Source organism: Argopecten irradians, chromosome 1 (assembly GCF_041381155.1).
Source record: "Argopecten irradians isolate NY chromosome 1, Ai_NY, whole genome shotgun sequence".
NCBI lineage: Eukaryota > Metazoa > Mollusca > Bivalvia > Pectinida > Pectinidae > Argopecten > Argopecten irradians.
In genome coordinates, this window is record NC_091134.1 from 15843701 (window position 1) to 15871285 (window position 27585).

Here is a 27585-nt window from a genome sequence, read left to right on the forward strand (position 1 = left end):
TTGTTACTGAAGTCGGGTCGGAATAAAATGAATTGAAAAAATTTTCAATTCAAGATTCATCGAGAGAAGTGATGACAAGGGGCGGAGTCAATTAATACCAATCAAGGTACGCTTGTTATGTGATTGGGTAATAGTATTCATGACATAGCTCATGAGGCACGGTGACATTTTTCATAAAGAATAATGTTCATTTTTCAGACAATTTTAAACATTATAGCCAGTCAGGTGATACGACTTCTTTAATTGACTATTTGTAGACTTCTTTCAATTAACTGTACGGATAAGCAAAAGATGTAATGTCGTCCAGCATGTCACCACTCAACTACTGTAAAAATCGATTTCTCACAAAAATGTTATTTAGCAAGAGGGATATTTAATCCAATCTATCACTAAAATTTCTCTTTTAACCTCATGTTTACGGACCATGGACAAAGGTTGGCGATTAACCGCCAGCGGCAACTCTCTAAATCACACGCGTGGCCATTCCAACGAACCCATAACGAAAATTGGCGAAGTCGTACCCAGAAAGTTACCTGAGAACTAATACGGTTGCGTGGCTTGGCATGTAAATCGCCGCGGGGTTCTAGCGTGACCAAGACAACGGGGCCATACCTCACGAAAACACGTGGAAAGCCCACCTGTCGTGCTTTTGATTCACAGACTTGCCTAACCAGTGTACGGGTACTCTAATATGTAATTAATCCATGTCACTGCAACTCAGAAGATAGTTTGAAAGATTTCATTATAGTCTCCCAGACACATTAAAATGTGTTACATGGATTATACAAGTTACATTTTTAACTGCACGTGGCAGGATGGACAATATATATCATTACCAATTACTTAAATATGGAAAATTAATTTGAAAATTAACAATACTATTCACATCTACAAAAATACCATAATTTTTCTAATGAATAGAGACACCTTCTTCAATAATTGGATATTACAAATACCTATAAAGCCACCCATCTTATGAAGACTGGGATTACTCTAATAATACTGTGGGATATATTTTAATACGTATTTTTTTTTTATTTCTTCGTGTTTACATACAAAAAGATAGTGAAATTCACCCCCGATATTTTCATTGCATAAATGGCATATTCTTTCACGTTTCTCAACATTACGCCATCTTCCAGTCTCAATTGGAATCTTTAAATTTGATGTACGGAATTTATTTATGTATACTCTATTCATTTCCGATAATTTTATAAGATAATTTTCAAATCCAAATTCATTTTTATATATTAGATAAGTCTGTCTCTTGAGGAGTTTTCCACACCTGAGAACCATTTTTGTATAAACTGATCTTGAAGGCGCTGTTTCATAAAACTTTAATTTATAAAAACTGTTAATCATTTGTATTTAATTGAGGAAGATATTTGACTTACCAGATTCGTCAAAAAAAATTTTAATGAAATATATCCATTAAAATGTGTATATTCCTTCGAAATGTAACTTCGAGATTAGTTTATAAAGTATTCTACTTAATTTATTTTCATTTTGTATAAGTCTATTCCAAAAACACAGCATTCTCAGTTTGATATTTACTTCGAGTGGGAATCTTCCCAGTTCCCCATACACCATAAAATAGTAGTCGAAGAACATGTACCAAAAGTACACATGTACCATAAGTACGACTACACAACTGTGTGCTAATATTATACAATACTATTTATTTTATCTAATTCTTATCGGAACACATCATCGTACCTAAATGAATATTCAAGGATTCCAAAACCAAAAACTGTAATTAGATAGAAAGTTTCCTTTTTAATCTGTTAAAATCGTGCATATATCTGGGTTTAGTGTAGTAGATAAACAAAGACGTGCGTGTCCTGAAAAGTCGTATATTAGAACGTGAAACTTTTTTTTTATTTTGAAATATTACCATTTAGTCTTTATATAAAATATCTTATAAAACGTTGACTTGTATTTTGAAATGAAAAGTTGTTAAATTCTGTTGGTAACTCGATTTGGTCCGCAGTCACTTAAATAAAACACACCATATTACAGTTTACGCGTGGCTGCACACGTGATGACCAGGTACTGATAAGTTTGACAGGAACAGAAAGGTCGTCATGGTTCACGCTGGGTGGATAGTTATTTCAATGACGGGGAGGGGTGTGCGGTCTGTATACATGGGGCGGTGGCGTTTGTGTGACACGAGTGAGTCGAGGATGCAGACATTTCTTCGATATTTTTAGAAATTGATACTGATTAATACGTTCATAAAAATCACCAGAACTCAACTGTATATAGTAAAAAAATCTTTGTATTATTACTCAATGATATGTCGAGCATTTAATTACGCCCCTAATTGTTTTCTAAAAGGTATTGTTCATAGACGGCACTGATTAAGATATACACTTAATTCATTAATATTAAAATATGATACTTATAGATAATACTTGTATATATGTTATCTGTAATTTGATGTATGGATAAGCAGTAATAAAATGCAAAGTTTGCAGAGGTATCACTATTTTAATTACTGATCAAATTAGGTACATTAGTTCTAAACCAGCTGACAGATGTTTTAATGGATTTGATGATCAGATTGATTTCTTTACGCAATGACGCGCAAGCGTGATATGGGTCTGATGAAATCCATTGTTATTCGTTGGAAGTTTCGAGTGGGATTGGCATTCGGGTGTCGACAGATCGGTGAGGGGTTGAAGGTTACCTGTGACCACATCAAAGGAACTCTGTGATTGGTGTTACAAAACGCCATTTATAGGGAAAATATATCAAAGTTTTTCAGGGATGTAAAAAAAAAATCAACACGATCAATTTCATTGTCCTCTTCAGCTTTTCAACAGTTAACACAAGTGATGACGTCAGTTTGGTATTTCCTTCGATCTTCTCTTGTCCTACACCAAGGACGTATATGACTCTCACTTATAAATCCTTGTCCTACACTATGATATCTGTAACGAGAACCTCAGGTACATTTGTATACTATATTAATTGAATATCAATGATCTAGAACTACAGAAACGTCTTCAATCGCAGCCATGTATATAAGGTGTGTAGACAAGCTTTACAAATTGGAAATTGGTAAAAATTAACACGTGAACTTATGTCGTATAATTTCATTTATTTCAAGATTAATCCTCTTCAGCTGATAAGTTTTGCATCATAACGTCAGCCTGGTATTTTCTTCGATCTTCTTCTCTGGTCTTACGATATCTGAAACGAGAACCTCGAACAGCACAAGGACGTATATGAGAAGGATAAGTCACAGTGGGTTTTGGGGGAGTACAACGTAGGAGCTTTTGTGTTTGTGCACTGACCGTGACGTTGGGCGACGACCGTTTTCCTTTGATATCTGCCGGCGCAGCCTTTGATGTAGCTTGCGGGTGCGAGGGTTACCGTCTTACTTTCTAAAGCGGGACCGTCATTTCATGAGCTGTCGTACTTTTTAACGAAAATTTAAGACATATCTTCTAAATCTTCCGTCCTCAAAGCAAGTGATAAACGTTGTAAAATTTAATAAACTTATAAATCCTTGAACAGCATTTAGTATCAACACAATTCACATCAGTACAAACAGTAATTCATATTTTACCGCTCGTATCGGTACTCTCCCGAAAAAAAAGGTTGAAAATGCATGTTTCGCCAGGTAGCAAGAATTAGAGAAAAATAAAGTAGTTTTAGTGCATGCATGACGTAAACATAAATATAGCTTGGCCCGTTCCACAAACCTAATGTTTACCTGTGCAAGCCGTGTGTACTCGGCCGTCACGGCTCGGCGCGTCCGCTCGATAATTACCAACGTCAGTCAGAAAATCTGTTAATCTTCGCGCAGAAAGTATTAATATAACCGACGAAATATTTAATTCTATCGCCGAATGTGTTAATTTCACTGTCGCATCGGAAAAGTTTGACCCCGACTTTGTAGCATTAGATAGCCGTGCATGTAAACAAAGGTGGGTACTTGTAACTGATAGCCTCTGATGGTTTGTTAGTCAGCCGTCACGGCGGCGACAGCGGACAGAAAAATACTTAATTTTACGGCAGAATACTTGATTTTTTCTGATCGAATTGGAATTCTAAGGAAAAGTCCTAATATTAAGGGTTAACACGGAATAAAAAGGCACATAAACTAATCCTGACGAAACTTGTTAAAAATTAAGTGTTTTGCCGTTATTTTAACAAATTCTGAATATTGGTGCTGGAAAACAAATCTTTCTTTGACACATAATCGGATAAAAATGTCAATTTATCATAAACCAATACATTTGTACATGTTTCTGTTGTCATACATACATAAATAAAGCATCGACTTGTTTTCATGTATATATGGTAATATCACAGGGATCCGAAAATTAGCTACATTTGATATATTTTATTTATGGACCCACCAGAGACCATTTATAGACGTTTAAGAGGTTTAGATCAAAATTCAGAAACCTCTAAAATTGGTCTTAGGGCCCTCTGTTGGTCCGTATAAAACTGTATTTATCAACAAAAGGAAGCGAATGTCTTACGTCCTACAAAGTATATACTTTATCTTCAATTCCGCCGTCAGCTGTCAACATAAAACTTGTTCGATGTCATACTTATAAATGATGGCAATTAGTACTTAAGGTTCCACTTGAAGTTTGGATCGATTCAAAGCTCACGAGGAAAGATCATCCCAATGTCTCCCGGGAAATATCGCGGCCTGTTTATTTATTAGTTTAAATAATACTTTTTACTCAAGTAAACTTCTTATAAGCATACACATACAAATGGATTCAACGATTACAGAAATTTCCCAAGATGTTCTCAATGGGATGCAGAACCTGGAATGGAAATATTAATATCTGATCAAAATCGTGATTTTTATTCATTCCTATAATTCATGTACATAGTTGTGTTTCTTAAACCGTTCTGGAATTCAAAATAAATAAAAAGAGTAATTATTGTGTTTGTAATGCACTAAAACAGATTGACAATTAAAATGTTTCTGAAAACATGAATTTTGACACGTGTAGTTCCACAAAATTTAAATGTTATAATTATCTGCAGTTTTTGCGTGATTTCAATGTAGATCTAATGTCGATACGTATAAACTCCCACCCCCATATACAATATATGAATCAAAATTTATGATAGAATATTACATGTCTACTAAATTACAGTAAAACTATTAAGTCTCTGGTTTAAATACCAGTAGATGACTTGTGTGCATATTCTGAAGATTACTATACTTAACGTAACCACCCGCCCAGCTAATCCCGTACTTCGCTAAGATTTCAACCAATTTGCAACTCATAAAGAGAAATTTTTACGTCTACTAGCAACTTTCAATGTTAACGTTCCCTTCCAATATCTTTGTCTATAAAGTGTATACAATTATTGTCGGCCATTTTCTCGCTTCGTGCTCCTACTAGTGCCGCCTTAATATAAGCGCCCCGTAAGTCGAGCCTCCTAAGTCAGGGCGCATCACGATTCCGTTAACCTTCTCCACCGTGTATAGGTCTAGTGTGAATTCCTGTCTAAACAGGATAATCACACTAGCAGACATGGCGAGAACCTATAAGTGCTGTCACTCAGAGAGGGAGGCAGAGAAAGAAAGAAAGTGAGAGGGAGAATTAAATATGTAGAAAAATGTTAATCGCTAAGATGAATACAAGTATGTGTTACATTTTACTACAGTCTCTAGAAAGAATGCATAAATCATTGAAAAAAAGTAAGAAATCTACACGAAAGTTTTTACCCTCATTAAATATACATAATTATCCACCAGCCTCCGCATCCAGGTGAAATTGTACAGGGTTACGTTGTTCATCGCGGTTCTCACAATTACGCTTTCGTCCCGCATTGCTTAACATTTTATAAGAAAACGAAAGTTCATGACAATGCTATTTAATAAAAAAAAAAATCAGAGAAACGTAGCAACTATCCCCAATCGCTGAAAAGACGTTTTTGAAAATCACAGGTAGGTGTGTCGAGCGCCGTATGCAAGCATTGATAGTGATGAGCTGCGCTGCCTCGCAAAGGGTCGATTACGTCACGCACCAAATAAGTCTCGTTACCACAATACATGTCCTGACACCAAAATGCGGATATCTAGGTGTCCGGCAACTAATGACTCCGAGTGTCTTGAATGGAGAACACACCTCATTTTATCATGACACAAATTCTTTGATAGTAGAGTATAGTTTTCCTTTAGCTAGATGACTCTGTCGCGGTACCATTTTTCAATAATCTTTGTTGAAGTTAAAAGTTAACGGCTTAAGTTAACAAGCCGATTCCAAACAGTACATAAAAAAATAATGGTAACGGCCTTCTAGCGCAGATAATAATACTTAAAAAAATTAATTAATTAAAAGATCCGCGACTGCTTGACCCGCGGGCGATTTTCACGGGTCGCTGCGCATGTTACATGTCCCCGCGCGGTAGCAAATTAAAGTCGGATACAATGGAGTTTGTTTTGACATTGATTTTAGCATGAACTTGAATATATATTTCACTTTTCATAACGTAGACAAAACGTACAATACAGTGTATTTAATTAAATAAATGCATGTCAGTTTGCATCATGCGTATTGTAACTGTATTCAAGATACGTGCATTTGATATTTATTTGTGTCTTCCCTGTATCATACGACATATCATATAGAATTATAGTAGATTTTGTAATGTTCATTTTGAATATATAGCACTTGTTCCAAAATATGTCTCAAATAATGTTGTGATATATATAAATTAGCCATTCAAGAAATGTACACAACTTCGTTAATCAAAACAGATTCCATAATATGCATAACTTCGACAAATAATTTTGTTAATCAGCCATACAAGAAATGTTCACAATTTCGTTAATCAAAACAGATTACGTACGTTATCAGAAACATATCTATATATATTATATTTATAACGTAATAATCAGTAAACTTGAAATACACAATATGTTAAAAAAAAAACATCAAATCTTTGTACAGTGTAGTTAAACTAAGACCGATTCCAAGGATTTAAACGTCCTTGCCGATTCCAACACAACCCTAATATGTCAGGAATTGTCAATAAGTTTATACAGTGAATGCAAACTTTGGAGAAAAAGAACTGTAAATATAGTAACTGAAAACTATATATATTCCATGCTCAGTTGCACAGCACATGCGATACGGTAGCGATACAGTGACAGCGATACCGCCAGTCGACTATATATTGGGAGCCGTGCTCTCGTTATGGGTGAGTGGTCAACACACTAGCGAAGCTTGCCCGCTGGCTCACTGCGCTGTCGCCGTAGGGGGTCAATGAGAACAATAGGCAGTGGTATTTCCACGAAAAAAAATAACGCTTTCAAAACAAAATAACGTTTCCAACGATACTTGTAACGTGGTCACGTAAATAATCACATGTTCTGTTGATGCTAACAAAGTTTCACATAAAAATCACGTAACATTCTGGCAATAACATGGGAAACAAAATCATTAACAATCATTGCTGACACTAACACGTGAAATGAAATGAATAACAATGCAAAATAAATAATAACATCAGCCACTAAATCTAACATCATTTAAAAAAGACAAACGCATGCAAAGATAGAGATAACACAGCAGCAAAAATATAACGTGTGCTAGAAAATAATAACATGCTTTTAGTTAAAGATAACTAAAATTTTGATGATAACAGTAAAACAGATATAACCAACATAAATATTTAAAAAATCACGAATATGGTTAAAATAACAGTTTAAGAACGAAAATTAACAGAACAGGGCTACCAGTGTAATTTCCTATACGACTGTTGCCAGTGTTGTCAGATGACAGTTAAGGCCCTTAGGCCTTTTACTACAGTGTTATCTCGCTGAAGTGGTCAATTTCTGTGTTGTGAGTTTGAAGCTGACAATGGGGCCACTGTTTTCCTATGGGTATTCCACTTACACTTCCAAACCTGGCTATCATCCTTAAATGACATCATGGCTGTGAAAAGGGACATCAAACCAAATCCAGCTAAACATATTACCCACACACACACTTCTCTGATCAGACCAAGTGACAATATGATATATGGTATGACCATACAGGAATAAAGGATAAATGATTTTGTGATTGATGATAAATAATTCATTTATATTAACTCCAGCTTCATATCTGTCCCCGTATCTATCTTCTTTAATACATGCTGATGAAATTTATATATCAGCAGTTCTGATCTATCCATTTATTTTATTTCAACATTTTGCATTAGAAGATTAAATATTAAGCCCAGGCATATCAGATATTTACTAATGACAGCGCCTGTTTTCATAGAACAATACACAGCGCTGAGGAAATTGATAGTACAACTTAATATCTGTCATGAATGGATGGATGAGACGGTCTCCTGCTAGGTTAAACAACAAAAGTATTATCAATATTTTATCACCTCCAGTCATTGTACTTTGTACTCTTCCTTCAGCCCATAAGCCTATGCCGTTCAGAGCTATAACTTACACATCAACAGCTAGAGATGTCCCTCTGTCCTATAGCCTAGACAAAAAGAATTTCAGGTCACAGGAGACACGGTGATCAACTTAATCTTTATAGTGACCACAAGTACAGAGAGGTACAGTGATTTCTATTAAATCTGTCTTTATAGACCAAACAATGGGGAAAATGAATAAATATGGTTTCTGTAAAAAGGAAAAAAAATCACCTAAGGGACAAGAGAAATATGGTCTCTTTAGCCAAGTGGTCTGAATAAACAGGTGGTTGCTATACAGAGGTGGCCCCTAACACAGGTTTTACTTTAGTACTTTGTGCTGCTAATATGTTGATGTCATTTTAGCATTGAACGTCTTTCAGTTGGCATTCATAGCCATCATGAATGCCAACTGGACAAATTCAATGAAGCGCGCCAGCGCTTCATATTGAATTTGTCTCTCAGCCTTTCAGTTGGCATTCATACTGGCTATGAATGCCAACTGAAAGATGTTCAATGCTTATATTTACATTTGGGTACAATTTTATGATGAAATCCCAAGGAATACAAAATATAAAAAAAATAATCATTCGTTATCGTCATGGTTGGAACAGCCATTTCAACAGCCGTCTTCCGTGATCAATGGCACGACAATTGTGACGTCACAATGATAATGACATCATAAAAAGCACTTGAAGTTCATTGTCTATATGACTGCCAACTGCGTTTGGTAAGGTAACATAGTGGGGCTGTAGTGAAAATGAAAATATAAGAAAATGAACTTTTTATTCTTTGTAATGAAAAAGATTGAAGTACCTTAGGGAATCCTAATACAGTTTTGTCTTCTTTGATGTTGTTTTTTTAAGTTCAATAGGTCAAAGTTCAAGGTCTCTGTTACTTCTTATAGATCTCGAAATTTTATTTCTGTGCTGTAATTACTAGTTACCCATCAGACGGACATTGCTCTAATTTTAGGTTTAAAATTCTTACAGAAATGTGTTTTCCTTGGGAATGCAATTAAGGTGTGTGGGTCAAAGTTGAAGGTTTCTTTTACTGAAAATGGATGTAACAATGTTTTTAATGCAATAAGGTAATGAAGATGCAAATTATACATCTCTAGACTTTGTCTTAACTAATTAATACATGTAAATGGTTTACTGTAACCCGGACTTACAATTTCACATCAACTTTTGGTATATATTGTATTATCTAGTAATTTTGCAGGTGGTTTTATTTTTGTTAAATTCGAGATTGTACCGAAATACTTACTACATTATTGCACCATTGACAGGGCTTTTTTTACTGAGCAGGACCCAGTGTCCCAAATGACAAAATATTAATAATATTATTGACACCATTAAAAACAATTACAAAAGAAAAGAAATTAGAATCCCTACAAATAAGCTCTGTCCATGAAACTATAAAATATGGACCCCACAAATTAAACGCGGAATACAGTATTAAAGAAGATTGGTTCCAAATCTATGGAAAAAATGTGACGAGATAATAATTAATCTAAATCTTCACTTTACAAAATGTCAAAATAATAAGGTGGTATTCAAAAATGCAATTTTAGTGAATTTTATGTCTGAATTTGTTTCATGCTATTGGACCTGTAAATATGTTGACCTGACTATTTATGTTTTCAAAATAGTATAACTTCATTGTATTTATATGTGTGTATAAGCACTGTTTTTCATCTGACCAAAGTTTTTGGAGAACATAATTGGTATTCAGCCATGCACTCGACCGTCCTGATTGGCCCATTCTCCCCTGGGAGGACGATAAATCTCCGTCAAATTATACAAATGAAGGACTGCTGATCATTTACACATCGTCATATAGGGCACAGGTTAAAATAACGGTAGCAGTAACCTTTTTACCAGATTTGTAGCGAGGAAATCTAATATTCAACAAATCTATTGGATTAGTTGGCAGCTAAAATGATAAGAGCGAGGATGAAAAATACCAAAAATTTTATATAAGGCGTCTTCGGAAGTTTTGGTAACTGGAATGGATTTCTAGATTTCTGGTTTCACCAATACATTATCAAACCTGTCTATAAATTTAGGGCATCGGAAACGGATAAAGCAAACTGTCCTTATAGACAGTATCATGTCCTTTATAGACAGGTGACTATTATATAGTAAATTGCACCAAATAAGGTTGATGTAGATTTGGCCCTTATGAAAATTGTCCTTCATATATAGTAGGTTTTACTGTACATGTACAATCATATATCACTGTACAAGATACAAGATTTTCCTCCCTTTGTAAACGGCCTTAAAGGTGACAATTGTAATCTATTTCTGGACATTTTAAGGTAAATTCTGTAAGTTGATGGCTTAATTAATTATCACCTGAAACTCTGGGTTTCAAATACACCTAAGTCTCAGCTGGTACATCCAAAATGATGTCACTGTTACCAATTTTGAAATAATGATAGAATACGTACGTACAGTTAAACTAGATCAATCCATACCCTATACTCAACAATTATTGATGTTGTTAAAATATTCCAATTTTATGAATCTCTCAATTTCATGGATATGTATACGTGGTATCTATTATTTAATTACATTGATGTGAAATTGCTATTTTGTTAATTAATTCTCAAAATTAACTGAATCGGTGTGAAGTCTAGGTCACCTGACATGATCCTTAAATGAAACAAAATATTGTTGATAGTATGTAAAACAATGAGATAGAATAAAAATCACAATTATCTAGGAGTAGTGAAGTCCTTGAACTACTGCATGTACTGAATATAGAAAAATGATTACCTAATATACTCCAGAAAATCCGTCGGTGTAATAGTGATTGCACGCTGAGAACTGTACCTCAGAGCAAGCACCCTTGCACATCTGGAATCCCCGTGATGACGTATTTGAGCAAAAGTCATTATTCTTTAACGATTATTTTTCCTAGAAAACCTTGAGAAGTACTGGCATTGTGTAACTGACGTCTTCCTAGTGTTCAAAAATAGCTTCATATAGACTATAAGGTAGGTTAGGGTGATCTATATTTTGTTTACGTGAACTCACATATTGATACCAGAGGGAGTACGGAAACTAAAACAATGGCTTTGTATTCAGCCAGTTCGGGGATTGGATACTTTTTATAGTCGACCTGGCCCTAAGTTAGCTCCTTATATGGCCGTGGACACCGTATTGGTAAGAAAGATTTTGGAGTTTCTAGACTAGAACTGACCTACATGCCATATTTAAGTACTGGGGTTATCCAATAAATTACGGCTTCTGTACAAAATCAGGTTGTAAAACATCCATTCCACAGGCCACAATTGTATCTAAGTAGTAATTGAGGTATGTTATCAACTTTCAGCAGCAACGTACGTATCTAGAAGGACGAAAATGGGTAATAGTTTAGATGATGTAATTAAAGGGCAGTGACATTATACTGTTTACTTATTCCTGGTGCGAGCAAATCTCAATGAAAATTTGCTCAATAGGATTAACAAAATCAAGTTTTTCATAAATAGAATAAGTAGCTAAGTAGGTCTGATGAGGGACCATCATGGATCATATACAGTAAGTATATCGTGATCAATGTATCCATCTATGTCTGCCGAGACTTGCATGGTTTCCAGAGATTTCCTGAAAACCTAATAAACCTTGTGTTTGATACATGATAACTGATCGATGTAGATCAACAATAGGTCTCTTATGTTTTTTCTTGAAACATCCAGGATGGCCATCAAAAGAGAGAATAAATGACTCCTAAAGTGATCAGAATTTTGAAATTCATTTAAAAAATTGGTTATGCAAAAGTTCTTAAAGGACTGAATATATTGGTCGATCATCACAGGAATTTTAATCATATGTGTCAATCTCCTCTAATTGATATAAGGTATGAAGGTAGTATATTTATAAAGAGATAATGCATGTTGTACATCAGTCTGACGTTCATTTTTCTATGCTATATATATATAGTCATTGGACTAGTAAACCCAAAAAAAATTCTATAGTCCAACAATTTAATCAATAGTCGAAATTAAATACACAGCTTCAGCACTTCAGTCAGGATCAGTTTATGAGTTTTGACTCAAATTTGTATGCAGTCTGATGTGTTTGTGTACACAAATTCTCACAAATTGATGCATCCGACTGAAATAATCGCATGCATAATGCACTCAAAATGTATTAAAAAATGCAATTGACCAATGCTCTTGTAAATATAGTATACCTGATTTTAATTGTGTAGGGAGCTACTAGTCCAATCGGACTGGTTCATTACAATTGGCACTAGCTTAGCCGTTGAATTACATTGCAAGGGTAGTTTTGGGCATCAGACTAGTGCTTAAAGTCGTAGACTGGTATGTATAAAATTCTGTTACTCTTTCAACACATTTCAATTCCACATCTGTACACAACTACAGATTGTTCACAAAGCTAAGGATGATCCCTTTATTAGTTATGTCAACCCGACCATTATGCAAAATTTTATAAGACAGTTTGCTGCCAGAAATAATTACATATTAAATTATGTGTTTTATTTAATCTTTATATTTGCTATTTATTGATTCACTAACAGGATACAGATACACCTTATAGAAATAGATATAGATCTGCATTAAAATGGAATTCCTTGACATTTCCCGTATGTGTACAGCGGTATAGGGGTATATTGAACATTGATGCTGAAGACATTTCACTGTCAAAAACAATTACATGAGATAATGTGTTTAAATCTGTAAAACCTTCTTAGAGAAACATATATTGATTTACATTCAAATGGAAATCCTTGTCATTTTCCATACTAATCTTATATAATACAGCTTGAAAGGACTTTAGAAAGAGCTAGATATGCAGGTTTGAAGGAGTATAATTGGCTTCTGTCCTGAATCTCCAATATCATTTTTAGATAAGGATATTAAGAGTGAAAAAATAATCTGATAAAATGCAAGATAGGTGTTCTGATCTATAATAAGGTTCTCTCTGTCATGAATATGAGCTGTTAAGTGGTTTTCATTTTAACAATCTAGAAGGACTGTCTTTTCTCTTACCCCAGACAGGGATATCCACTGTTTTACCAGTGTGAGATTTTTCTATCTCACCCTAGGGTAAAGACAAGCTACACGAGATCTTTGCACGTGCCCAACAATGGTATGACTTCACGACAACAGTATCATGACGTCGCGGTTATAGTATTATAACGTCATGACAACAATGAAATGACGTCACAAAGATAGCGAAGACGGCAACTTATTTAGGTCATGTCATCCTCGCTTGCATAAGTGACACGTTTATTAGAGACACAAAGTGATGCACATGGTAAGAGAAAAAGAATCATTCACCCTCTTTGGGGTGAGACAGGAGATCTCAACCCTCGGGATATGATTCTTAAGCTGTCAAACACTGGGCAAAGCCTTGTGTTTGACAACTTAAGAATCTTACCCCTCGGGTTGAGATTCTCCTGTCTCACCCCAAAGGGGGTGAAAGATTCTATTATTCCTAGCTTTTACCATGGATCCCAAGGTCTTATGAGCCTAATTTTGATTGAACCATGAAAATCCTTGGAAAATGTTCAAATGGATGCAAGATCATTACCTTATCATCCTGGGTATAGACTGGGTCTATTGATTCATCGTTCCATGTATGCATGATCACCTTACCACTTTTGGAACATGTGTTCTTGAAACACTCTCTTGTACATTATATGTTTTGGCTGAGATTTCGAAATCTCAATCAGCTAGCTCAATGATTGCGAAACACATTAAGTCAAAAACTCATTTCAGCAAAGAAACAAGTCCCAAATCAAATTTACTTTTCTTTGTTGAACTAAAGATTCTGTTACATCGATTGACATTACATTAAATGATGTTTAAGCTTTTCAGATGAAAATCAATATCGTTACGCTATTCGGTTTACTAAAAACTCAACCCCTATTTCGTAGTCGCTCCTAATGAGAAGATTATCAGGCATATCGAGTAGCAATGGTTCCAACAACTTTAGACCCAATCCAACTCCTTTCATTTTGAAGCAATTTAAACATACTATATTTCAACAAAATATTGAATTCAATTGAACAAATGCATGCAGTTCTATATTTAGGAACAAACGTGCTTTGAGTTCGGGCTAGAAGGGAGATGGGCCTTATTAATTTACTTGTGGAATGGGTTTAATCTAAAATTTTATAGCATAGGTGTTAAATTTTCACTGAAGTAGGCAATATGGGATTTAAAACGTGAGCAGAGTTTTGGCAGCCATGACAAATGATGACCAGCGCACAGACAGAATGCTGGCAGACTATTTAACTGTTTTAGTGTACTTGCCTGTGCACTATGGCTATTTTAACTTCTATTTAGACAGAAAGTAAGTGGGAGCAGAATATAATTAATTTGCCAAATTATGTTGGTTTTTCTTTCATTTGTTATATATATATATATATGGGACAAGGCAGTTAATTCAAACCATGTGGACAAAACAAAATTGTCAAATTTTCGAGGCGATCTGCCCCTTTATCAAGACATACAAAACGAACACGATTACATTAAAGGATATGAACAGTAATGCTGGACAAAATAGACAAATATTAAACTATGGAGCGCAATTTACCCTTTGGTAAATGGCAGCCGAAGGCCGAATCTACAAAAATGTATCCATGCTAATATAATATTATAAGGTCTTTTTTGTAATGCAATCAATATTATCAGACTATAGATTATTTTGAAAGCTATTTGGTTGGATAACGTTTAATAATTTTTTCACCTAATTTTCAATAATGAAGAGGCCCCAGTGACAGCTACATCAGATATTGGGCCTGGAGCATGCTCAGGACATTAAGGGCTACAAAGTTATTTTTAAATTATGACCTTGACCTTCATTCAAAGAAGGTGAAATATGATACAAGTCATATTTATTATGCCTATAATGCCCTACCTCAGATATTCGGCCTGTGGTAAACTTGGGTGGAGAATTCTTAAGTTTGTTTAAATGAATGACCTTGGCCTTCATTCAAATATAGGCTAAATTTTTAAACTTATACGTAAGAGTCATCAAGACCTAATATTTAGCCTAGTACATATATATTTGACATGCTTGGATTAAGGACTAAAACTGTTTTTGTTCAAATCAATGACCTTGACCTTTATTTAAGGTCAGTCATATCCTGATAATGTGTCTCTAGCATGTGGACAGCCAGCAAGTACATGCAAGGAGTTAAAGGTTGGGACAAAAAGGGGGCATATGTAATTCATCTATATGCAGATATTAAGGCCCATTGCAGTTGGCTATTTGATTTTCAAACTTTTCATTAATTATATTTTCGTCTCTACAGATGTGTGTCGTGGATTTTTGTGTCCCTGGGGCGGGGTATGTAAGGTGAATCGGACGACGTCCAAGCCCTACTGTGGGTGTATAGAGGAGTGCCTAACCCAGGGGAGGACGTCTGTGGTCTGTGGAACTAATGGTGTGACGTATGTCAGCAAATGTTGGCTACAGGTATCAGTGTTATTGTACATTACATTGTTAGTAAATTTGATAATAAGTTAATATAATTATCATTACTGTCAATATAGTCATCATTATTGTCAATTAAATCATTATTATTGTCAATGAAATCCTTATTATTGAAAATAAGAAATAGGTGTTTCATATATTATTACAATCAGATTTCTGTATTAAAATCATGAATCGTTTTAAAAGCTCTACATCTGCTGTATTCCAAACCCTTTTGTAATCTCTAATAATGTTTCCCTATCAAAAAATGGATTTTAGACTATAACTTCTATTAGTATTATATGTATCTGCTTGCATTGAGATTTATCAACATTGGCTGTTTTTTCTTATATCTACAGAAATCCAGTTGTGAGAGAAGAATCAGAGTGCGTGTCCGTCACAAAGACAAGTGCTATAATGTCCCAGGTTAGTCATCTTTCTGTTTCTTTAATTTGAATCACAATCACAAAATCCAATTGTATAATGACTGGGCTAAGTTGGAGTGATTTTATTTGATTAAATCTGATGTATATTATGCTCTATAAGATTGATAATGATATGAAAGACATTCTTTACCATTTTTACTCCATCACCTAGGGAAATTAAGAATAATACAATGTTTCTATATATACGCAGTCAAACCAGTCATCTATGTCAAGATCACATGCTTAAATAATAAGTCTAACTTTGTCAGGGTTCCAAATGGTCAATTTTAACACAATTTGGCCCATGTATTTAAGACCATGTTGCTGTAAAGACCATTTTTTTGTTACTTGGGTGGTCTTTATAGACATGTTTGACTGTAAATATTTTATTTAAAAATGTATTGCTGTGTAATTTTATGTACATTTTTCGTTTATACTTTTGAATTCGTGATCACCGAGTTTGTTCTGGCTATAGGCAGATATGCTCCATGGGAGGCAACCCTTGTAAAAAAACTCACACAAACTCTTTCTACATCACATCACTGCTAGATGGCATCTCACCCTGCTATAATGGGATTTTATTAACTTTAATTAAAAAAAACACTATAAGTGAAATGATTTTTTTTATACAGAGAACCTGTAAAATTTCTGTTTAATGTACTAGTATAATCTGTCTGAAATAACTTCATTATGATACCTCGGTAAAATTAAATTCTTATTACTGTTGATCACATTTCTCCTGTTTTAATGTAATCATTTTAACTATCTTACATTTATAAAATCCTTGTAATACATCATCTTGAATTAAGAATCATTTTTAATTTTCTTTGAAATTAATTGTCATGTGATAAATTAACTCATCTATCAGTGAAATTAGAATTTTTTAATTTCTTTTTTTTTTTTCAGTTTCAAAGTACGGGGAGATAATCTTGTATTAGAAATTGGATGAGAAAGTAAATTCTTATCAACATCTGTAGACTAGCTAGCAAAGTCTGTATATAAAGATTTTCTCTTAAAATATCGTCAGAATAGATTATGAAAGTAGAATTACAATATTTATACTTATTTTAATCTGGTTTTGGAAAAACAAATCCAGTTCCTGTAATTTCAAATTTGACCGCACTCGCTATAAATATTACCCCTATTTAATTCAGAACTTAATTAGTTCTGCCTTCAGTCATGTGGGTTCTGAATATTTGAAATAGAATCACAATTCACAGTTTCTTTCAAATGCACATTATGATTATTAAAACAGGCTTATGAGGATTCATGATAATGTTACATGCTAGCTACATAAATTGTTCCAGTAATCACTGTATGATTATTAGTGCATTTAGTAGTGAATAGATTTTTTTCTTCTATTAATAACTAAATCAGATACAGTATGCCTAAAACTGTAAATTGATCTTCTAGTGATTTTAAACATTTGGTTTTAGTATACATCTTGTTTTAAACGTAGTCAGGTCATGTACATTTTAAGAGTTTTTATGAGGTGGGGAAAACTAGGAGTACCTGTAGAAAAACAACCAACATACATAAATCATGCCTGACAACTGCCTCCCACATGGGTTTTGAACTCACAACCTAGAAATAGAGGGCTCAATATGTAGGACCACCTTTATCACGCACTTTGAGGATAATAGGGTACATTTGTTAATTTTAATAGCCCTGTTGGGCCTTTGTATACAAATAATTTAAACCCTAATAATTCGCAGTGAAACCTGTCTTAGCAACCACCTCTATATAAAGACCACCTGCTTATTAAGTAAGAACTAAAGGTTCCAAATGGTGATTGGTATATAATTTGAACTGCGTTACCACTTGGCTCTTAGAGACCACATTTTCCTTGTCCCTTGGGGGGTCTCTATAGGCAGGTTTGACTGTTCCTTTAGTGGTCTTTATAGACAGGTTTGACTGTCCCTGTGGTGGTCTTTATAGACAGGTTTGACTGTCCCTTTGGTGTTCTTTATAGACAGGTTTGACTGTCCCTTTGGTGGTCTTTATAGACAGGTTTGACTGTCCCTTTGGTGGTCTTTATAGACAGGTTTGACTGTCCCTTTGGTGGTCTTTATAGACAGGTTTGACTGTCTCTTTGGTGTTCTTTATAGACAGGTTTGACTGTCCCTGTGGTGGTCTTTATAGACAGGTTTGACTGTCGTTTTGGTGGTCTTTATAGACAGGTTTGATTGTCCCTTTGGTGGTCTTTATAGACAGGTTTGACTGTCCCTTTGGTGGTCTTTATAGACAGGTTTGGCTGTCCTGGAGGCTGTCTTTATAGACAGGTTTGACTGTCCCTTTGGTGGTCTTTATAGACAGGTTTGGCTGTCCTGGAGGCTGTCTTTATAGACAGGTTTGACTGTCATGGAGGTGGTCTTTATAGACAGTTTGACTGTCCTGGAGGTGGTGACGTTATAGACAGATTAATGACTGTTTTGGAGGTCAATGTGACTACTGATTAAACTTTGAAGTAATATGCCAATAATCAAAAAATATCTGTGAAAAGTTTATTGATGGATCATGCATGTATCATTTAAAGACTTTAAACTAAAAATTAGTCTTTGAACCACTGTATATATACAAGTTTAAATACACCATGTAGGCTCTATGCTGTATAGAGATACCTGCAGGATATTTTATTGCACTCATCCACCTTAGAATTGACAAGAAATATACCTGTTATTGTTTCTGATGGCAATCTCAGTCATGACTGTTTGTTTATCATAAGTGTATCTGATCAAAGACGGAAAAAAGATAGTCATGAATAACTTCCCTTTGTTGCGTTGAGTTTGACTATAATCCGTACGAATTAGGTACAGACGAGACACGTCAGAATATTTTAACAAGTGAAGTCACGAAACTATTGTATCTACAATTAATGTACTAGATAGAGCCAAGAAGAAAAAATCTACGGAGCTGGAATTTTTAACGAACAATCTCATAAATATTCATGGCTGTTTGAGTGGGGTTAAAAATGGCTACAACTCGGATGTTGATGAGTTCATCAATATTCATGATACCCTTGGGTAGAAACGGTATGAATGAAGAATATGCATGAAAAGTATTTTTTGCTTGTTTTGTCTGATTCCAGCAATAATATCCATAAAGTTAATGATGTTTTATCATCCTGTTGTCTCATGATGTTGATATCAATCAATGTAGATTATGATTCAGAAATTATTTTTATATATACAGATGCTATTAGTTGTAACAATTGCATGACTATTTGGGGCCTCATGAAGGGATGATTATTTTTTTATGACTCCCGACCAGCATGAATGGAGAGGGCATATTGTGTTGTCCATATCTGTCCTCTTCTAGCCTTTCACATAGTGCCGTTCAAATTTTACATGGGAGTAGAAGCTTTTTTTGTCCTACAGACATTTTTTTAAGTGTTTGAATGTGTGTGGAGCTGAATTTATTTTTCGCTGCGGAAATAAAAACAAAAATGTAAATATATATTGAGCTATCAATTACGGAGCTGTCAAGTAACCTGACGATGATGAAATTTTGATGAGGTTATCATGTTAATACATCTTCTATATGGCTAATGAAACAATTTAATTGTAGCTGAAACAGGAGGAATTAAGGTGACTTAAGGGGTCAGAGTTCAAGTCTCTGATGACAAACAATGGAATTAGTGATTGTTATGCATTTTCTTCCTTCTTTTTTTTTGTTTTTTGTTTTGTATGGTTTAGATTTTTAGTTGTTGCATTATTTGTCTTGTTATCAGGCAGGGTCATTAAAGGAATTACTCAAGGTCAAGTTAATTAAGAATGTGAAGGGAAAGCTGTGGCACAGAGGTTTCAAATTTGTAACTCAAAGATTGAAGTTGTCAGGCATGTTGTGACACCTTAACCACTATGCCAAGTGCAATCTACGTCAAATTGAGGAGTTTGGTACATTTTGGAATTTCATTCAAAGTACAAGTCATTTATACAATGTCATTTATTATGAAGCAACATATTTGAAAGAATTTGTTTCATATAGCGTGATAGCTTCGTGTCTTTTCAACATCCCAATCCAATTAAATTTTAACTTGCTGGATGAGGTAAACATGATGAGACGATAAAGAAAAAACTAGCGAAGTAATTTAGAAGGAGAAAATTACCAGTTTTCTTGGGAAATATTTAATAATTCAAACTGAGGAAGACAGATACAATTTCTTTCTTTAATTTAGTTCTATCCTGGGGCAGTTTGAAATTCATTACAAGATTTTAATGGGAAAAACATTTGATCACGATGATGCATTACCTGACGCAGAGGTAATACATTAGAAAGCTGCTGGGTCCTGGGAAAAAGAAAATTCTATACCTGCAGGCTGCATGGGTATTATTATAATGTTTTTAGCTAAATCTAGAAGGCCACACTGTTAAGATAAGAATCCTATAGCCTTTAGAATAGTTGTAGATTGGACTGTAAAAATGTTAAAAAGATACTGAGGACTCAAAGTCAGGTCTTCAACACAGTCCATATACAATGCATGCTGATTGCAACGCTAATGTTAAAATCATCAAATATTCAAGAAATAAGTAAATCAATATCACTAGAATAAAATAAGGAGGTATAAATAGAGGTACCATGTAGATAAAGTCCAGTTTTATTTTCATTTGGAGGTGGATATTACAAGTCTGAGAATACTACGACTCACGTTTAGATAGTTTTAATGGTTACGTTTAGCTTTTCATGAGTCTAGAATTCAGAAATGTATGGTTAGATTCCAGTTCGGGTCATATATTTTTCCATTCCTATATTACATACTCAATTTAATTATTCCCTAAGGCTCATTATGAGGCAGCATTAATTGTTTTTGCAGCATCTTTAGTAGACCTGTAATTTGTTCTATTTATAGATAGCCTCATTAGTGTACAGACCTTGTATTCCTCTGAAAACTACTTAAAAAGACATCTGCAATTTTACATTATGCATCGTTCCTGGCTGATCACAATAAAGCATATCTCACCAAAATGAGATACAACACCCATATATAGCTGGCATAGTGCTACTGAAGATACTTTATGTAGCTTGACAATAAGTTAAGGCTTATAAATAGAACCCATGATCTTTTTGCAGCTATATACATGAATCCCTTGACTTTCTTGTAGGTATAGGAAAACCTTTGAGATCTTGATGTATCTAATTAATATAAGAATATCCCAAGATCTTTACATACAATGTAAATGTATCTATAGTCATATATAGGCAAACTACCAAGATCTGTATGGGGTTTGTTTAGGTCAGACTCCCAAGATATAAAGGTTAATTAATCTAAAAGAATTATATATTGTAAGCAAAACCCCAGGATCTTCATGGTAGGATCTGGATAAGGCAAAACTTGACAAACTATAAGTAAATGTATCTGCTGGAGGCCAAGACTCCTTATAACCCTTATACCTAGACTGGCCACCAGACCCTGTTGTTGATAAGACTCTCTCAGCAGAGTTATTCACTAAATTATCTCCCCCTAGTTTGAGACATGTAGTAGAGAAAAAAATAATCAAGCCAAATTTTGCTGACGTGTTCAGTATTCTACAGACTCAGGTGGCTACCATAGGTGGCCAGTGTATCTTACACCCAACACCTCATCAGACCTCCAGCTTCGTGTGCCACCAGATCAGAGACTTGACATGACTTCTCATGATCCTAAATTAATCCACGGTTATTATTAAACTCCCTGGAACATAGAATTATGTCATGTCCCTATGCAGTTGAGTAAGTGTTAGCAATGTCAATACAGACATCTAGAGCAGTATTGTACATGTCATAGACGATTAACACTTGTTGTCAGATTGTCCTAGCGAGCCGCTTTATATGCCGTTATTTAATTATACCAGCGTACCAGAAATCAGAAAAGATTGCACCTCGCATGTGATCGACTATTATAACTACCCGACACCTTCGGTCCTATACACAGATGCTTGTAATTGAATTCCGTGTAAAACTTGTTCACACCATAGCAAATAAGATAAACGTTACAAACGTTTACCGTCAAATATCTGGCATCACGCTATCTATAGCGTTTGATGACTTCACACGAAATCATCGTTTCATTTGTAGCTCTATTGATATTTATGTTTCATGTATGAAACATAATATTTTCTTTACCAGAGGGATATGTCATGTTTTGATATATATACATGAACTACAGAGTTCAGAAGCAATTGTCTATAGGAAAGCAATCTATAAAAGTTTGGATTAATAAATCATATCGGAACCTTAAGTTTACATTGTGTAAACAATTTAGGAAAATTCAATTCTGTTCAGAAAGATAAGTAAACAGTATGAAATGCATGGACAAACAAACACAATGCATTCTCTTCAAATGCTGCTGAAAGGGGGTGTATGAAATGTGTTCGTTTTGAATAATCTTTTTTTTTTCTTTGTTTTTTTCTTTTTTTTTCAAATAATGTATTAACAAAACCTACATTTGCCACATATACATGTACATTTATCCAATTTCTTACCGTTCTGGCATTTTCCTCTCATATGCTAGAAATTTAATACAATTTTTTTTATTATCATTAATGAAAAGGGGATGGGAGGTTAGAAGAGGTAAAAAATGAAGAATGAGAAAGGGAAGGGGGGGAAGGAGGTAAAGTGGGATAAGTGTATGAAGAGGGATGGTAGCTTAAGAAAAATAAATTATATGCTGTCTAAAAATATTCAAGTGAATCCTATATGAACAAAATAAGTATATAAAATAATAAATAAACAATAAACATAAGGGGATAGAAAGAAAAGGAAAGAAAAAAAAGGACAGAAATACTGTTTTGAATAATCTGCAGTGATTGAGAGGTTGAGAGAAGCAGATGGGATAGGGGATGGCCAGGGTATAATCAATATGTAACCCATTTCTGTCCCATCCAGATCAGAGCTTTAAAACTGGTTTGGTGTTTTCAGAGCAGTATGGTGCAGACACAATGGAGGCAAACTCAGTATTTTTAGTTTCGTATTTGAAATGGTATCAATGGAAATGTCCAGAAAAGGGATTCAATTTTGAAAATACAGAAATAATGTGCGGAGTTTCCATGGATATACTTTAAGTTAATTCATTTATGGGTTTAATTAACAGATTCTTTATGGACTTAACGACTCAAATGATGCAAAGAAAAAACGAGTTGATATAGCATTAATAACCAAGAGATTTTGGTCATGGACCTTGCAGATCTATCTGATGAATGGATACTCCATTCTGTACAAACAGAATTATCTTGTGTATAATTGAGCCCATGTCAATAAATAAGTATTTGCTAGCTAGATAATATGTTTTCCTTCCCAGGTCGATCTTTTCTGAGCTGTGCTGTGAATTTCTGAGAAAGTGGGGATAGATTTTATTTCATTTTGACAGCAAACACTGTGAATTATAGCACCCCAAGTAATTACATTTATAGTTGTTTTTCACGTACACATCTGCCGTACAATAAATTTTTATTACATTGTTTATATGATGTATATTGCCGCTATGAATCACATTTATGGGATTGTTTAATGTCAGCATTTTCACAAACATACACATAGAAAAGTATTTTCTTCTACTTTTGTCAATAAAAATTATCTCTACAATTTGGAAAAAAAATGGAAAAGGGGGAAGGTTTTAGTAATTAAGAGATATGTTTGCTTTACATTCATATAAATTCTGCAGGATATTTATCAATTATTTATATTCTCACTGCATCCACACTACATTTATAGTTATGTAATGTAACTTTACAATGTTGGTGTTCATCAGTCCATGAACTGAGATCCGCTAATTTTGAAATTATTATCATTATGTTGTCACAATTGTTGTCATGCAAGTTATCACAGAAAATGGCTGATCTGTCTTTGATGAGAAAATTCTTTATTAATTATAGATGCAAAATCGAAGTATTTGATCATAAATTTTTTATTTAAATGTTAAAATCAAAGTATTGAACTGCATTTAGTTAGCAATTACGGGAGTATGAACGCTAACTGGAGGACAGATGTTTTAATATGATTTATAGCATGATGGTCATCTAAGGATGTACAGGCCATTGGTTTAGCCTAGGTTAGGAAAAGCTGGAGTACCAGGAGAAATAACATCAACTTTCACCATTCACTACCTAGCAATTGCTGACCCAACCCATTTTTCTCTCTGGTCATGTGCAGCCTCTGAAAATGACCTTATATAAACCAAGTATGGGAGAACTCCAAGATGGACATAACAACAGTATGTATGTCCAGGAGAAGTCCAAGATGGACATTACAACAGTATGGTATGTCCAGGAGAAGTCCAAGATGGACATTACAACAGTATGGTATGTCCAGGAGAAGTCCAAGATGGACATTACAACAGTATGGTATGTCCAGGAGAAGTCCAAGATGGACATTACAACAGTATGGTATGTCCAGGAGAAGTCCAAGATGGACATTACAGCAGTATGGTATGTCAAGGAAAAGCCCAAGATGGACATTACAACAGTATGGTTTGTCCAGGAAAAGTCCAAGATGGACATTACAACAGTATGGTATGTCCAGGAGAAGTCCAAGATGGACATTACAACAGTATGGTATGTCCAGGAGAAGTCCAAGATGGACATTACAACAGTATGGTATGTCCAGGAGAAGTCCAAGATGGACATTACAACAGTATGGTATGTCCAGGAGAAGTCCAAGATGGACATTACAACAGTATGGTATGTCAAGGAGATATCCAAGATGGACATTACAACAGTATGGTATGTCCAGGAGAAGTCCAAGATGGACATTACAACATTATGGTATGTCAAGGAAAAGCCCAAGATGGACATTACAACAGTATGGTATGTCCAGGAGAAGTCCAAGATGGACATTACAACAGTATGGTATGTCCAGGAGAAGTCCAAGATGGACATTACAACAGTATGGTATGTCCAGGAGAAGTCCAAGATGGACATTACAACAGTATATAATGTCAAGGAAAAGCCCAAGATGGACATTACAACAGTATGGTATGTCCAGGAGAAGTCCAAGATGGACATTACAACAGTATGGTATGTCCAGGAGAAGTCCAAGATGGACATTACAACATTATATAATGTCAAGGAAAAGTCCAAGATGGACATTACAACAGTATGGTATGTCCAGGAGAAGTCCAAGATGGACATTACAACAGTATGGTATGTCCAGGAGAAGTCCAAGATGGACATTACAACAGTATGGTATGTCCAGGAGAAGTCCAAGATGGACATTACAACAGTATAGTATGTCAAGGAAAAGTCCAAGATGGACATTACAACAGTATGGTATGTCCAGGAGAAGTCCAAGATGGACATTACAACAGTATGGTATGTCGAGGAGATATCCAAGATGGACATTTACAACAGTATGGTATGTCCAGGAGAAGTCCAAGATGGACATTACAACAGTATGGTATGTCCAGGAGATATCCAAGATGGACATTACAACAGTATGGTATGTCCAGGAGAAGTCCAAGATGGACATTACAACAGTATGGTTTGTCCAGGAAAAGTCCAAGATGGACATTACAACAGTATGGTATGTCAGAAGAAGTCCAAGATGGACATTACAACAGTATAGTATGTCAAGGAAAAGCCCAAGATAGACATTACAACAGTATGGTATGTCCAGAAGAAGTCCAAGATGGACATTACAACAGAATGGTATGTCCAGGAGAAGTCCAAGATGGACATTACAACAGTATGGTATGTCCAGGAGATATCCAAGATGGACATTACGACAGTATGGTATGTCCAGGAGATATCCAAGATGGACATTACAACAGAATGGTATGTCCAGGAGAAGTCCAAGATGGACATTACAGCAGTATGGTATGTCAAGGAGAAGCCCAAGATGGACATTACAACAGTATTATGTCCTGGAGAACTCCAAGATGGACATTACAACAGTATGGTATGTCCAGGAGAAGTCCAAGATGGACATTACAACAGTATGGTATGTCCAGGAGAAGTCCAAGATGGACATTACAACAGTATGGTATGTCCAGGAGAAGTCCAAAATGGACATTACAACAGAATGGTATGTCCAGGAGAAGTCCAAGATAGACATTACAACAGTATGGTATGTCCAGGAGATATCCAAGATGGACATTACGACAGTATGGTATGTCCAGGAGATATCCAAGATGGACATTACAACAGAATGGTATGTCCAGGAGAAGTCCAAGATGGACATTACAGCAGTATGGTATGTCCAGGAGAAGTCCAAGATGGACATTACAGCAGTATGGTATGTCAAGGAGAAGTCCAAGATTGACATTACAACAGTATGGTATGTCAAGGAGAAAGCCCAAGATGGACATTACAACAGTATGGGTATGTCCAGGAGAAGTCCAAGATGGACATTACAACAGTATGGTATGTCCAGGAGAAGTCCAAGATGGACATTACAACAGTATGGTATGTCCAGGAGAAGTCCAAGATGGACATTACAACAGTATGGTATGTCCAGGAGAAGTCCAAGATGGACATTACAACAGTATGGTATGTCCAGGAGAAGTCCAAGATGGACATTACAATAGTATGGTATGTCAAGGAGAAGTCCAAGATCGACATTACAATAATATGGTATGTCAAGGAGAAGTCCAAGATGGACATTACGACATTATGGTATGTCCAGGAGAAGTCCAAGATCGACATTACAATAATATGGTATGTCAAGGAGAAGTCCAAGATGGACATTACAACAGTATGGTATGTCCAGGAGAAGTCCAAGATGGACATTACAACAGTATGGTATGTCCAGGAGAAGTCCAAAATGGACATTACAACAGTATGGTATGTCCAGGAGATATTTAAGATGGACATTACAACAGTATGTATGTCCAGACCATCACACTGTATGTACATGAATTATTTATAGGTTCTTTATTATTAAAGATTTAGATTAATTTCAATATTTTCAAATTATTTTATTGATAGAAATATTTGTGGTTCGGATGGAACAACAATGATATTAATGATGTACTGAATATATTTCATTGTTTTTATATTTGAGGTTACATAGGAACCATGGAAAAAATAAAATATAATATTTCTACACCATGAACATTTTTTATGTTATGGTGTTTTCAGTGCCTTAGATGTGCTAATTCACTATCAGGTATACATCTTTTGTAGTCCTTTGATGACAGAAATCTACAATTGTCCCGCAAAAATCAAAATGATGATCAATGCCTTATTTCATTAATCTAATTTTGAGACACTGTTTCTTGTGGAAGCAATTTAGACTTAACAGAATTACTGAAAGCAATCATATATTAGAAGCTTGTGTCTGCCTGACTAATGTCCAGAAAAGTCAAGGCGTAAGTGACAGGCGCC

General features: G+C 35.0%; 1 protein-coding gene across 1 annotated transcript in view; it reads left to right on the forward strand.

Annotated features, from left to right (window-relative positions):
- LOC138318926 (agrin-like) overlaps nucleotides 1-27585 on the forward strand; it is a 177008-nt gene that overhangs the window by 98941 nt on the left and 50482 nt on the right. Inside the window, exons 3-4 of the mRNA XM_069261744.1 lie at nucleotides 15703-15866; nucleotides 16223-16289. Of these exons, the coding sequence (XP_069117845.1) occupies nucleotides 15703-15866; nucleotides 16223-16289 (231 nt within the window). The remainder of the gene's footprint in view (nucleotides 1-15702; nucleotides 15867-16222; nucleotides 16290-27585) is intronic.